This window comes from Pyxicephalus adspersus, chromosome 1, assembly GCF_032062135.1.
Source record: "Pyxicephalus adspersus chromosome 1, UCB_Pads_2.0, whole genome shotgun sequence".
NCBI classification, from domain to species: domain Eukaryota; kingdom Metazoa; phylum Chordata; class Amphibia; order Anura; family Pyxicephalidae; genus Pyxicephalus; species Pyxicephalus adspersus.
In genome coordinates, this window is record NC_092858.1 from 43,578,662 (window position 1) to 43,594,628 (window position 15,967).

At 41.7% G+C, this 15,967-nt stretch overlaps 1 protein-coding gene across 1 annotated transcript in view; it reads right to left on the reverse strand.

Annotated features, from left to right (window-relative positions):
* The window catches only part of LOC140322446 (inactive dipeptidyl peptidase 10-like), a 78,893-nt gene that overhangs the window by 28,520 nt on the left and 34,406 nt on the right, over positions 1-15,967 (reverse strand). The window contains exons 8-13 of the mRNA XM_072399044.1: positions 15,786-15,906; positions 14,752-14,906; positions 11,802-11,899; positions 10,988-11,111; positions 6,548-6,586; positions 6,050-6,148 (exon numbers count right to left, since the gene is read on the reverse strand). Coding sequence (XP_072255145.1) covers positions 6,050-6,148; positions 6,548-6,586; positions 10,988-11,111; positions 11,802-11,899; positions 14,752-14,906; positions 15,786-15,906 — 636 coding nt within the window. The remainder of the gene's footprint in view (positions 1-6,049; positions 6,149-6,547; positions 6,587-10,987; positions 11,112-11,801; positions 11,900-14,751; positions 14,907-15,785; positions 15,907-15,967) is intronic.

Genomic DNA, 15,967 nt, shown 5'->3' on the forward strand with positions numbered 1-15,967 from the left:
AAGCATTTTTGAAATTTGAGCACTGACTGCAGTTCTCTAAATTCTGTGTTATGTTACTATGTCTCATAAACATGTAAACATTCTACATGTTTCTGAATAGCTATTTGGGCCAAGCACATAGATGAAGTGATTTGCACTCTGATATCACTTCTAAGAAGAGGAGAAATCTGCCCTATGGAGCGCATTACAGAGACCACAAAGTGTCCTCTGGCAATATAATGCACTCCTTGTAGCAGTAGGACCACGGCCAACTCAGTCATTCAGGAAGAGAAAAATGACGTCTGCTGTCCACTAAAATCAAGAGAGCCTGGAAAGAAGCCCCTGAACAGAATGGTGAAAATCTTGTAAAAGGGAGACAGTGGGCCTGATTTATTAAAGTTCTCCAAGGCCAGAGATACACTTTCATCATTGAATCTGGGTGATTCAGCAAACCTGGATTTGATTTCTTCAAAGTCGTTTGCAAATGTTTTTAATCCTGGACCATATCCATTCCAGGTTTGCTGGATCACCCAGCTTCACTGATGAAAGTGTATCTTCTCCAGCCTTGGAGGGGCTTTAATAAATCAGGCCCAGGAGGAGAGCCTGGAGAGGAGCCTAAGGGACATTTCATACTTGTACTTGACCACAGTGTTCCACTACAGGTTCAGCTATGCTCCCAGCAGCTCCCATTCAAGTGAGTTGGGAACTATTTGGTGCATGCACTTGCACACAAGTGTGGTGGATCATGGTATGGTTCCTGGAAGTGACAAGATGCCTCTGGCCTGATGGTTGTTTTACCTTCCCTGCAGCACTGCAACTGCAAATTTACCACACAACAAAGCAATTGTCAAGCACTGCAATTGACACTAAAAACCGCATTGTAGTCGAATAGGGGAGGCCAGGAGTGGGTAACCATGTGTTTTTTTTTGCCTTTCACTGTGTAATGTTTTAGCATGATTAGGGTAGCTCGGACCCTTGCCCAATCCAACCTCCCCCCCACACTTACCTCTTCTCTTTCCTTACCCTTTCCAGCCCCCTCCCCCTTTCTCTTTTCCCTATAATTCCATCTCCCCCTTTTCAAAAATACTCCACACATTTTGCATTTAAAGTGGCTGGCAAGCAGCCGTTTATTAACCATAAATAAAACTTTAACAATTTCCATAAATTAACTTTGCAAATATAAATATTATAACAAGTATAAACAAACCAACAATAAATAAACAACAAATAAATAACATTTAAATAATAACAACAATAAATTAACCCTTAACCACTAATAAATAACCACTAATAAACTATAGCTTAACCCTTAGTTTACTTAAACCAATTCCTACTATAACCAAACATATTGCACCGAAAACAACTAGGTTGCAGGTCCGGAAGGTAAAGTCCGCCACAGCCCCAATCTCAATAACAACCCAAACCGCCATACCATTCTGGCCCCTAGCCGCACTACACCCTCTCAGGGGCCTCCACCGTTCACCACTTAAAAGGGGGAGATCACCACCACCTCGGGTGTCCCCCAACCATAATTAACCCCGACTCTTACCTTCCACCAAACCTCAACCGCCACAGCGCACGGGCGGGAAACCTCACTTCCGTGCGCCCCTCCACACCCGTTTTGCTCTTTGCACACCATCTTGTATGCCCAGGCACCACAAATCCACCCCACATCATTTAAATGAACCCCGTGACCCCTCAAAAAACGCCAAGTATCCTCTTCTAATTCCCTATGCCGCACCACCAATCCTCCATTCTTAGCCACAAACCGGCCCACCTCCTTTTTCACTTTAATTCTTGCCTTATTTATCCTATCTATGGACCTAGCTCCCCTCCATACCGCTCTAGCCACCATGTCAGACCAAACAAACACCTTTCCTGGGAATTCCAATCTCAACCTTAAAAAATCCAACCTAACATCCCTCACCAAACTCTTCATAGCCCTACGCCCCAGATCATTACCCCCAGCATGCATCACCAACGGCCTATCATGCATCATGCATCCGGGGGCCTATCCAGCGCTGCACACCTCCGAAGTTCGGGAACCATCCTACTCCACAACATGCCTCTCATTCCGATCCACGGCACTATTGCCTCTTCCCGCGAGAGACCCAACTGGCGACCTTCCGCCCTACTCGTACCCCACCACAAGAGTGCCCGACAATCCAGACTAAGCACCGCTGATCACCTACAAACTAAACAAAGGAATAACAACTATGATCCCACCCCACCAAACAACTTCCATCATAACAACCACCCCTCAAGTACCCCCAACCCCCCTTTAACCACCTCACACAAGATGAGGCCTAACGTACAACTGGAACCTTCTAGATTCCCACCTCCCTATGCGTCTAATGGCCTCGTCCCCCAAGCCCCAACGCGCTGCCTCTGTAGCTGCCCCTATTCTAAATGAATGTGAAGAAAACGCGTCCACATCCACTCCCAACAATCCCAAGTATCTCTTAAAAACAGCAATAAATTGAAAACGAGACAAGAAAGTCCCGTCCTCATGCATCAATAGGGGACCTTCCCCCCTCACCCTAACTGCCAACAATGCCTCAACTGCTTCAACCGGGCAAACCCGTGACCCATGACCCAACCGAAATACCCTCACCATGATGCCCCTGCCATCCTGATCCGTTTTTGAGCACCTGATCCGTATACTCACCTCATCACCCACACAAGACACATCTTCCCACAAAACACCCCCCGGGCAATTCTTCGTAGGGCTAACCAATTCCCCAATAGGCATTGCCACAAAGAATGCTATGCAAAATGCTGCCGTAAACAATACTTGCTCATACTTACCCGAACACACCTCCTCCAATCTCCCCACCAGCCCCTTTAACAGTTCAAAGGACACCGGTCTCCGCCTATCCGGCACCCTGCGCCCTTTCCTGTATCCTTTTATTGCCTGCCGAACTATGAAGTCCTTCCTCACATTCCTCCACCCCTGCCACTTAAACCAGAAAGCCATGCCCGCCAACAACCTGTTGACCCCCGCAACTGACACGGCCCTCGTGAACTCCCTAACCAACCAATATAGCAGCATATGAACCGCGTTAGGCCGACCTCCCAAACCCATCAGCTGCCCACGCAACCTATCCCATTCATTCCAAACCGCCGAGTATGCGACCCAAGTTTTATCACTCACCGACCACCGAATCAAACATCTGAGGATCCCAGTGCAATCTCCCACAAACCCTCCGGGCACGGGTAACCGCATTGCTCCGCCTCTGGTGCCAACACGCGAAACCTGTCCCACTGCAAATGAGACAAAGCGTCAGCAATGACAGTGAACACCCCCCCGTCCATATCTCTGCACCCATGCAATGGCCGCATCAATTGACATATACGCAACCTTGCACTCCTCAGGCTGAATGCCATCATTCACCGACCCCCCCCCGGCTGGAAGGACAAATGATGGATCAACCGAAACTTAACCGGCTCCTTCTTCGGCATTAACCCTAACCTCATCCGCCCCAGACTTACCTCTTTTTGCAACTTTTCTGCCAACCACCGCCTCATGCCTCAATGCAGATTTTAGAATCCTGGATTCCTTATGCCCTTCCCCCACTTCAATAGGAATCCAGAAACCTTTGGAGAACCCCGCCTCCAACACCCTAGCTGCTTCCCTGTCTGGGTACTTACCTAAAACGGGGCGCATCCTTTCTACCCTCACCGGCGTCACCCCCTTTTCCACTGCCATCGCCCCCCTTTCCTGCCCCGGCCTTGAAACTCCTCGTGAGACCATGGTTGCCCCCACATCCGGAACACTCGTGACGGAACCTACAGCTACTCCCGAATTTACATCCTCCTTCATTAAAGAGCCAGCAAAGCCCCTTTTTTCTAGCAGCCGACGGCCCAGGTGCCAGTTGACCGCCGGCCCCTCCAGGAAAAAACTGCGACCCCCCACTCCTCGGACCAGTCATCAATTTCATCCACAGCCCTATATCCTTATGATCCCACCTCAGCGAAGGCCGGACTGCTTTCCTTTGCCGGAACTGCTCGTCATACCTCAACCAAGCAATACCGCCAAACATTCTGTGTGCTTCTGTAATCGTATCCAAATAACAAAAAAGGGGGTGCGCACAATTCAGGCTGCTTCTCTCCAATTATGCAAGCCATGATGCTAAAGGCCTGCATCCAGTTCAAAAACGTCCTAGGTATCAACCGATATCGACGCAACTCGCTCTCCTCTTTACGGCCATCCCCCCAACCTGCCTTTCTAAATTAAACCTTTCCAATGGCAGAAGCGTAAAAATATCTACATACTCACCTTTCACAATCTGTTCCTTGACCTCTTCTTTCAAATGCGCCCGTAGCGGACCTTCAAAACACACATAAACTTCCCCTTTTGCCGAGTCCCCAATCCCACTGTGCTCCCCAGGCAACCCCCCCCCTTCTCCCCCCACCCCCCCCAGCGGACTCCCCAAGGTCCTACCTTGCGGCCCCGCGACCCGGGGACCCGCCGCTCCAGCTGTAGGACCCTGCGCTGCTCCAAGCGCCCGGCCCGCCACGACCTCCTCCTCCGACGAAGAGATCTCCCCCTCCGATCGGGGGACTTCCGGGTCTTCCTCCACGTCACTTCCAGGAAATGCCTAATGACGCGGCGCGACTCCTCGCGTCACTTCCGGGCGCCGCGTCTTCTTCTTGGATCCACGCGGCCGGCGCCATCTTACTCCCCACGTGGCCTGCCTCTCCCGGCCTGGCAGGACGCCGGGCCCGCGCCTCCTCCGGATCTCCGCCCAATGCCCTGGACTCTTCGGCTGCGTCCCTGGACTACGTGAGGCCCTGGCTTCAGGTAAGGCCTGCCTGTCCGGTGCTTGCGCCCTGGGAAAGCGGGGGCTGCGACTGACAGGGAGCGCACCAAACAAACACCTCTTTCATATACCTTCTGGGTCCCCCAGAACGGGGGACTAAAGCACGGGATGGGGTCCCCGCAGCCAGGACCCCCCCTGCCGCAACTGGGAGCTGGGCCCCCTGTCAGCCACAGCCCCCCTCTCTCTAGCGACGCGATTCACCCCCCCCCCCGAACGTGGGGCTTCCAGATTGACGCTGAGCTCTGGCCAACGGTTCTGGGCTCAGGCGCACCGGAGCCCTAGCTCTCCGAGGCCGCAGCCCCTCTAGCCTATCTACCTGCTGTTCCCTAGGGGCCCCCCCAACTGCCTCCGCTACTCTCTCCTGCAGCCAAACCTCACTTTGTGAGGCTGCCTCAGCCCTAAGTTGTTGCATTAATGCGTCAATAGACTCCATAATGCCTGCCTAAATCCAATCCCAATTTCTTCTCTCAAAAAACTGTCCTGAACTTCCGTTGCACTCTCCTTTTACCTTCTCCTATCTCCTCCCCTTAAACTTTTGACCTGACCCTCTCTCTCCCCCTTGCTTCTCTGTGTAACTCCACCTTAACCCTTTCTCCCCCCCACTTTCCTTGTGCAGTCCGAGCACGCCTGTCATGCAGGCCCTCCCACATTTCCCTGCTACTGGCTTTTTTGTTTTCTCTCTTTTGTTGGACTCCTATTCTAACACTGGATTATTTTTTTCCAATGTGTTGTATACAATTGCCTATTTGTTCCCTATACATTTTTAGGATTGCAATGTTATTAGCAATGAATTGTCAAATCACTGTTCTTAAGGGAACAATTGGATTAAAATGTAGACACAACCACCATCAAAGCATTCCACTATTATCCCAATGTTTCCCAGTAACTGTCTACTATTGAATTTCATTTTAATAACTTTAGAATGGTGTCCTGCGTATACTGCTATAACCATATTTTAGATCTCATTTAACACAATGTTATTTTATTCAGCCTATGCTATCTCCTACGAAGTGGCTAAGCTAAAACATATGGCTTCACCCACTGGCTGCACTAAGAATACAGATTACTTGCCTAACTATAAAAATAATATTAAAATTGTATTTTTTGTATTGACCATAAATTGTTACTTTACCATTAACATCTCTTAGTGAGGGCCAGGTTGTTGTTATATTATTTTTTCTTACTTATTTTAAATAATGATTATGATATATAGCATTTTAGAATTAGACAGTGAAAATGGTAATTACCTGTGTGGATAACATAGCCAAATGCATATATTCCCCTTGTCCACCCTGTTTTACTGGCACCAAGAGGAAGATGTTATCATTGGAGAACACAGGAAAGGCCTGTGAGGCAAAAAAGAAATGTGACAACATCCAAGTTACCCCTTATATATTTTTTTTTTGTGGAACAAGTGTCAGCAAAAGTCAAATTTTTCCTTATGCAATGGGAGAAGTATTGGGGAAATTGCTTCTCAGGTTGGGCAGAATATTTTGACTGCCAGCCAGTCATAAAAGTGATACTACATATAATATTGTCAACAGACAACTCTTTGAGCTGACAAAAATGTGAGGTAAGGAATTATTTTTAAATTGTTCTAGGGAACAACTGTTTATTTTAAACACCCAATGCCAGATGTTAAGGAGAAGCAAAAAGGAAACCCTATGCACTTGAATAGATGTTGGCACAAACACGATTTTCCTGAGACTGTGCTAAAAAGAAAAAAAAAAAGAAAATTCTTTTACCTGGGTACTGATCCAAACTTCCGCTGAGGCTCTGTGTTTCTAAATATACAATAAGCAATAGCATTACTATCTTAGGGTATGGGGGATGAGAATGATTGTGAATACAGGTGTCCATTGGAGATAACTGATGTACTGATGAGTCTGATGATAATGGAGCATCCCTTGAATTATGAGGGTTCTGTTAGAGCCAATGCTGCAATGTCCTGTAAGAAAGGTGATAAAAGTGTTCTGAAGATGGATGATCTTAATGTCTGATTACAATAATGCTTGTTACAGATAGTGTTTTCGGAAAAAAATTCTACTACCACAAGATATATTATGAATATATACTATTATATATATATATATATAAATATATATACTACATTATAAATATATATATATATTGTAAAAATTAATGATATATCAAGTTTAAATTTTTACAAAGCATTTCCACCAGGTGAAAATGCTAAATCTGGGAGTTTATATTGCTTTAGCTTTTGCTCAAAGCATGTTAATAGCTAAAATCGTAAATTATATTTTATAAGGAATGAGAACTAATATTCCCATGGCAAAAAGGTTTTGAGTGGAGGGCCACCTGTCATGTTGATATCGGGAAGAATATGGTTACAACAACTGCTGGACGACAGGCACAAAACTACTATAAGATGGGAGAAAAACAGGTGCACAGACCATTAAACACCAGGAAGATTATGAGCACAAAAAACCCCAACAGATTCAGTGATGAATAAAGATTCAAAAACCACACAAATCCACAGAAAATACAGAAACAAAAACCACTACACATCAAGCAACATTCAACAACTAACTGGGAGAAGGGACCACAAAAGCCAAGGGAAGCATTAAAAAACACCATGTAAGGTTCTGACCATTGTGCAGTGGTTATCGTCTATAAGAAACACCATTCCTTAAGCTTTGTACATGTTCTTCTACTGAAACAATGGTTCGCTATTGTCATAGGCAAAAATCTAGTGTGTGTGTAGAGGTTTCCCCTACAAGAACTACCTAAGAATTCATCTTTTCTAGGAAGATAAATACAAAGACATGGGAAACTGAATACATGTTTGGTGGATGTACAGCTGGATTTGTGTAAGCATTCTAGTCTGTGCCATTATGGACATCTTGTGTCCTCCTTCCTGCACCTGCTCGGGTTGGAGTGAGCCAATAAAAAAAAAAGTTATGGTTGTTGTTGCCCAGACAGGTCATGAGATAATAAAACTATAATATCATATTGATGAATGTTTTTAACAGTATGGTATAAAAGGATGTTTGGCTAAAATGAGCTAGTAATGGTCATGTAACAATCTGATTGATGTATACACATATCAGTGTTTCTCAACCAGGGTTCATCCAGAGGTTGCTAGGGATTCTTTGAGAAATGTGTTCCTTTCAGGTTACTCAGACACCAATTATATTTTTTGGCTATCTATAAGGTTGACATTCTTCCCATTGCCCACAATGTAAAATGCATTCTTCCTACTGACCACCATGCTTTTGTACTGTGAGCTGTGAATATAGTAATTTGTCAGAGGTTCCCTGAAGACCTGAAACATTTCAAGGGTTTCCTCGTGTTGTAGTCACAAGAAGTAGGTTGTAAGCAATTGTTTGACCATAATCCCTTTTACAGAAAAGTAAAAGGCAGGAAAGGTCAGATAGCTACACAGTTACAGCAAAACACAGCTACACGATGGGTTTTTGAATTTACAAATTTCATTTTTTAAGTTATTACTTTAATAAAATAATACCTAATGTAATACAACTATTAGTTTATTATTTTTTTAAACAAGTCAACAAGGCTGCTTTAAAAATTTGCCTTGTTTTTTTGTAATTTAGTTGTGCTTTACAAACATTTGAGTTGTTCTACTTGGAGTCTCTTGGTCTCATCAGCCACATAACAATGTCCAAATATGCATACACTGGAGACACACAGGGTTAGGGAAAGCAAAGACAGAGAAATGTCAGAGCTGGTTGTACAGATACAGTACCAAGCTGGGGTCAAAAGACAAGCTGGAGCCAGTTCCAGAAGATCAGTCAAGCTGGACATCAGAAGGGAATCAGGAATTGAAGTCAGGAATGCACCAGGATCAGAGCTGGCAGCATACACCCAAAGGTGGGAAACAAAGCAGAGGTTGGTGACTGAAATACCAGCTGGTGTTATACATCCTCAGGTATTGTACTAGAACTGTACACCAGACAACACCCAATCAGGGCCAGATTTATTCTTTTTTCTCCCAAATAAAGAGCTGCAAATATAAAATGCAACACCTACATACAGACTTATCCAGGCCCTTTAATCCCTTTCCTGGTGAAATTCCTCTACTACAATAGTCATAGATCAAAGTTCCCGCTGTAGCCTGATGCCCCCACAATAGTCACACTCTGATGTCCCTACTAGAGTATTTTAGTCATAGACCAACCATAGCCATAGTCCAATGTACCTACAGTACTTTTAGTTTAATCTCTCTGCAATGGTCAGAATATAAAGTCCTTGCCATAGTCATAGTATGATATCTTTCTACAGTCTAAGGCCAAATTGGGGGGAAAGCACATTAACCTACCACTATGTTTTAGGATCCATGTAATAAAATTTGATGTGCGTTGATCATGTTTGTAACACAGGATAAGGTGCCCAACCATCTGGAGCATTGTCAGATTTCTAGTCTGCATACCAGGCTAAGATTTCTTCTACTGAACAATCTGATCAGTGTCAGTAAAATACGAGGTTCACCTTCTAATATGGGCCAAAGAAAACTTGATATAAAATTCCTTTGAATTTCCTCCGATAGAAATTTATTTGAGGAACTATTACTTGCACGAGTAACTAACATGCAGAATATGGATATAGATTGAAGCTGTTACATTGCACCTTATGCTTGCTTCTTCAGTAGTGAAACCTTTTTATGGAACACCTTGCCCTCCCTTTACCCATTTCTCCTTGGCACTGGAGCTGTGGTTACAGACTGGCAGGAAGAAGTCAATGCACTATAAAAGAAATTTCTATGCTCCCGAATGGATATGTGATCGATGCCATCTGACTGTTGATTCATGGGTTGGTAGTGTGTAGACATAACTGTAGTCACCAAGCTTCCCAATAAGACTAGACTAATATTGAATTGCTAATTCATCATTCAACCCAAGTAAATCTTATATATTCTTACAAGAATAGAGTGGACTATTCAATACCAGAATGCATAACACTAAGAGGGTCTTGGTTTCCCATGCCAACAAAATATTAAATAATTTCCCCTAAGAGTTACTAGACTACATGATGGTTGGGCACTTATCACTAGTTTCCCATCATGTGCTCATTATGACACCTATTATGGTGATCACAAGAGTTTTATTACAAACAGACCTGTCAGCTTCAGTGGTCTTTGCACCTAATACATAGAAAAGCATGGTGACAACTAAAGCCTGTAGGCTGCAGCTGCCACTTCACAGTATAGTGCCTAAGAATAATACAGGTAGTTCCCTAGTTAAGGACATCTGACATATAGATGACTCCTAGATACAAAATTCCTAGACTCCTAGATACAAACTTCCCTGCTTGCTCAAGTGCAGGACAGAGAATTAATAGGGGGTAGGGGGTGATTGGCATGACTTCTTTGCAGACTTCTTCACAGCTGAACAACATCTTGTAACTTTTTAATGACCAAGACAAACTCTGCAGTTTTCTTTTTGCCTATCAAAACACATCTTGCTCCAAAAGTTAATGAATGTCTAGGCTCTATAAAGTTTCTTTTTTTGCTTTGTTTGTGGTGAACTCACAGTGAGGATTTTATACAGTAACTGACACCATGCTGCCTAATAATATGTTGAGACAAACATCTGTCCTAATTGCATTTATTAATGTACCTGTTCTGACTTACATACAAATTCAACATAGGTACGTAACTCGGGGACTACCTGCATCTTTACAAAATCTGCAGAAATGGTAATGAACCTGCTGTGCATACCAGGCCTGTTTCAGGCCACATTTCAGGCTCAGTCAGATACTGGTGTGATTTGTACAAGAATTACCAATGTTACTGCATCCTTGATTAGCCACCAGCTACAGCTTGGATTGTAATACTCTGGTTATAAAACACCTTCCTAATATTCCAGACATCCGGTTAGGACTTTGTTATTTTTTTCTACTTATTTATAAATAATAGATATTTATTTCAGAACAAGTTGTACTAATACCCACCCAGTAGTATAATGTCCTGATCTACATAGCAAAAGTGCTTTATCAAATTTCACATATATCACTGATAAATTATTTATTAAAAGGAATCCAATTTATGTATTCATTTTAATTATTTTATACAAAAAAAAAAAAAATCAATACTACTGAAATAGTAAAATAAAATTTAACATGTGATAATGAATGCCAAGTTTATGTATAGTATTTTATTGATATTGGTATTAATGCAAATAACGTTATGACAAAACACTGACCTCTGCACAGGTCCCTGTGATTGTATCACAAATGGTGAGGACTGAAAAGTTCTGAGAACGATTTAACCATTGCACAGCAAGCCTAATGTTTGTCACCCAGCTGATGAAGGTGATGTAATATTCCCTAAAGGAAAAAGAGAAGATTCATCTGAAAGTAAGCAGAATTATGTGTAGGACTGTAAATCACTTTATACCAGCTTACAACTTTTTTGCAAACACAACTAAACATAAAAGTGCTGTGTGATCTTCAAATAACACTGGAAATGTACCATGGTCAAAAAATCTAGTTTTTCATAATACAAGATTTATGTAGGTCCCCTGCTTTCAGAATACTTCCTGTGTAATATTTTTGGGGTCTTTAGTACATTTGCGTATAATGTTATTCTTATATTATTTCCTAGATTGTAAGCTTTTCCGGGTAGGGTCCTCTCCTCCTGTGTCACTATCTGTATTCGTCTGTCATTTGCAACCCCTATTTAATGTACACTGCTGCGTAATATGTTTGCGCTATATAAATTTTGTTTATCAATAATAATAGTAAGAATAATCATTGTAATATAGTGTACACAAAAGGAAAGTAGCTAAAGGTAAAGCCAGCTTACCTGGTATAAAAAACCAAGTGTCAGTTAAGCAGCAGGGAACATACCATCCATGGCTATACATCAGAATAACAGAATGATTGTGCCAACTCTTGCAGTACATGGCATTTTGTATACTCATTGCAGTACACTGAATTTTATTCTGCTGTCATACATTTTAGGTATTGCTCACACACATACACACACACACATACACCGGTACTAGTCTGGTTTACCTGTAATCAAAAGAATCAGGACGAAGGATTTCCACAGTGTGTGATGGACCATAAAGGTTGACAACCAACACTTTTACTAGAGGAATAGGCTGTCCAGCCTGTAACATAAAAGAGTAAATCTGATATCCAATGTTACCACTTTATGAAGAATTTATTAGATAAAAACAAATAATCCTAATGAATGTTCTTCTTTTTACAATTCCATATGATTTGGCACTGGGAGTGATCTAATACACAGATCCTTCTTCACCCTACACATACATCCTCACAGGCTTGAGCTGACCGAATGGCCTTAATGGGTTGCTGACTTGTAGACATGTATATCAGGCGTTCAGACTTTATTCTAACTTCCTTTCCTACATGCTTGTTACAGGCTGTGACTTAAAGTCCTTTCAGAAGGACATCAACAATGGCAGCCTCTAAATACCTCTCAATACAGGTGTCTATTACTTAGCACTTGCTTTATCCACATATTGATGCATATATTTTTAAGGGTTTTTTTATGCTTCATAGGACATGACGTTCTTATTCAGTAACATCATTCAGAGCCTTTTTAAAATACTGGTAAAAATGTGAAGAATGGGAAAGATGGGAAAAATAGTTATGAGAATAGGTTGTCTATCAGATAGTTAGAGTTACTACTTACTCTTACTTGGGGTATCTACAGGTATTCATAGGCAGGTGAGTAGCTGGATTAGCATGGTGAGTATTGTTCTAGTCTTGCAGCACTGAAGTTCAAATCTCAGTCAGGATTTAAAGTGCACAGAATATGTATGTTTTGGCCATGTTTGCATGGGTTTTACTCACAAAACATACTACTTGGTTAATTGGCTTCCCCTCGAAATCAGTTTATATAATTTTAGGGACATACAATTGTAATCCAGGTAGTGACAAGACTGTGGGCTCTGTGCAGCAAAATATAATATGTAGGCATTATAGAATTACATAGAAATATTAATATAAGTCCAATATGCACTAAATGGATAATGTATTGTAAGTGTAAAGCCTGAACAACTGGAACTCATTCTTTGCATCTCGGAATTGCAGCCTCTTCCTGCCTATATATATATATATATATATATAAACTCTGCATATTTATACAAACAGACAGTCCAAGGGATTTATGCACAGCACTTTCAGTTGAGACGTCCCAAGGTTGGCAACAGTGGATCATACCTGCAAAACCTGTGCTAAAACAGAAGACATTCATAGCAGGATCGCTGGGTATTACTTTAATAAATCTAATTGCAAATTCAAAAACCCTGAAAATTACATTTGAAATAACCATGTTACAACTTAAAGAAGATTTTACGGATTAGGTTTACATAAATGTAAAACATCTGTATCTTAAATCCCTTTATAAAAATACAGCACAGTGATTGTGTTAAAAAATAGGATGATTAAAACAAAACAGTATTTGGTCCTCTAATTTAACACACGCCATTAGCCTCAGTTAAGATGCTTTTAAATTGATTTTTTGTAAAAGCCAAAAAATAAATATAAGACAAGGCAGCAATTCCATAGTTAATTAATTTCTTCAGCGGTCAGGGAAGTATTTTACATAAGTCAATACATAAAAGTGACATATATAACATCTAGAGAAGCAACTACCAGAAGTTTGTAATAAAGTTGATTTGCAAATCTATATGGTAATGACTGAATTAACAATCACTGGCTGATTAATTAACATGCCCTGCACACTTCCTACTGCTTCAGTCTAGCTAAACAAGATGTGCAATAGCCTCTCCAAGGACGAGAGTTAAGGGATATTAGTGCACAGATAAGAAACCAGTTAGTACTGATAGAATATTAATAAGCCCACAGTTATGTACCCTGTAGGAATAAATTATATTAAGGTGCCCATAGACATTACATACTGATCAGTTAACTATTAAATACCAATGAACCCCTATATACCCAAATAGTCTTTTGATTTCCACCAATCATTCTAGAATGATTTGCAATACTTTATACAATCTTTGGGTGGTAAAAATGTTGCAGTCCTCATTACTAGCCCCTCATTTACAATTAATAATTACACCTCTAGTTCCAAAGAGGGCCACAGCATTTCTTGCTGTTTACAGCCTGGCTAGTAAAAAGAGAGTTCCACTTCTGTCTAAATAGCCCACCCACATAACTGTCCTACCTGTAGGTTGGGCAATTATCCAGCGAGGGTGGAAGTGTTCAAGGTTACATTTTGGATTTGGATCTGCTTAGGGTTAGGCACCAAGAAGGAAGGGTATTAGGGTTAGGCTCCAAGAAGGGGTTAAATTTAGGCACCAGGCAGGGGAATAAAGGCTTACCCACCAGTACATAAGGGATTAGGTTTAGGCACTTAGAAGGGGGTGTTAAGCCTAAATACCACAGAGGAAGGTGTAGGCAGAACATCTAGACAGGGTAGATTATCTGTCAGAACATGAGGCTGTCTGAACCAGTGGTCTGATATTTCAGAGATTTATGGTATAGTTCCATGGGATATATCTGTAATGAATAAATTGTCGATTCTGATCTGTAGGACACTAGAGAGTAGGCATGGGTAGCAGACACTAGATTGTTACTGGCCAGGCTGATGACAGTTCAGGGGGTTATCACTGTAAGAACAAACCTACATATGTGTGTGCAAAGGGGAATGACTTGCAACCTTAGCGTACGGGGTGGGATGCCCTGCTGGGAAGCCCTAATGCAACCCATATGTTGCGTCCCATAGTGACATCATGTTTAGTGAGAGGAAATACAGGAACATTTCAGTATCAGGGAAAGCAGCTTTAGGGCAATTGTACCTTGTAGCTCCAATTTCTTCTGAGGCGGGACATTTTTGGGTATTTTATCATTTGGTCCAAAACACTTCTCATATACCACATATTAAGTAAATAAAAATAAAGAAAGCATTGTCTACAGCTACAGAAAATACCAAGGCATACAGTACATTAGGACATCATAAAATGATTACCTTTGGGTAGGCATAACGAGTACTGGCTGGGTAGTCAGCACCTACAAAGTGTGGCAGCTCCATGTTAGGGACACGGCTAGTGTTGATAGAGAGATAGGCCAACCTAGTTCCATCAGGAGACCACCAGTGAGCAGCATAACTGTTAAGCACTTCCTCTGCAAAACAAAGAATTTTCAGGTATATTTAAAAATGGCCTTACTATTGATCCCCATGGTAATCCCCATCTGTACACAACTCAAACCTATCAATACAGGCCATAAACAAGCTGCTGCTGTCACACTGACATTCTACATCTACTTATATGAAGAGAAAGTTTTACTTAAGCTTAACTCATTATGTACATCATGTTTTCATCACTTTATTTTAAAAAGAGCATGTAAAATAAGATGCTTTCATAGCACTGTATTATTATTAAACAGTATTTATATAGCACCAACATATTATACAGCGCTGTACATTAAATAGAGGCTGCAAATGGCAGACAGACACAGGCAGTGACACAGAAGGAGGGGAGGACCCTCAAATCATTCTACTTTTTAGGTAAGAATGCCAAGCAATAGCACCTAGCTTGTGCCAAATTGATACACTATATTGAGATATATCACCTAAAGGCATTTAGGGATATTTTTTACTCAACAGTTTACAAGCTGCTGGTCTATGCTATGGTTCTTCTTACACAGGTTTAAGGTGTGATAAATGTAGGTCTCTAAGGTGGCTTCTCAGCAAAATAAATGTACCCACACTTAAAACTAGAAAAAGTCCAAACACTAACAATGATGTTGAGTTGGTCATGGCAGAACCATACATGAACACATACTTTGCAAATGTGGGCCCAAATGCTGTACACAATACTGGCATATATAGATACTATAAATGAATTTACCCATATCAAAAATCTACAAATATTGAAGCAGAGAATTCTTGGACTTCAGCAGGGAAACCAGTAAAAATAACTCTAACCCCATTCATAACCACTGAACATCTGATTTATTCAGAAAAAATCCCAGGAGCAGTGCATATTTTATTGGACTGACCTCGGTAAGTCCAATCGGTGATACCATTCAGTACACTCTCTGAATGCCCTGAAGAAGTAAGTCGCAGCACTGGACCTAAAGCTGACTCTTGATAGTATATATCATTATTGAAGATATACACCTAGAAAGCACAGCATAAATAAAGTTACTGCACAGCATTTCATGTTCTCATGTTATACTCC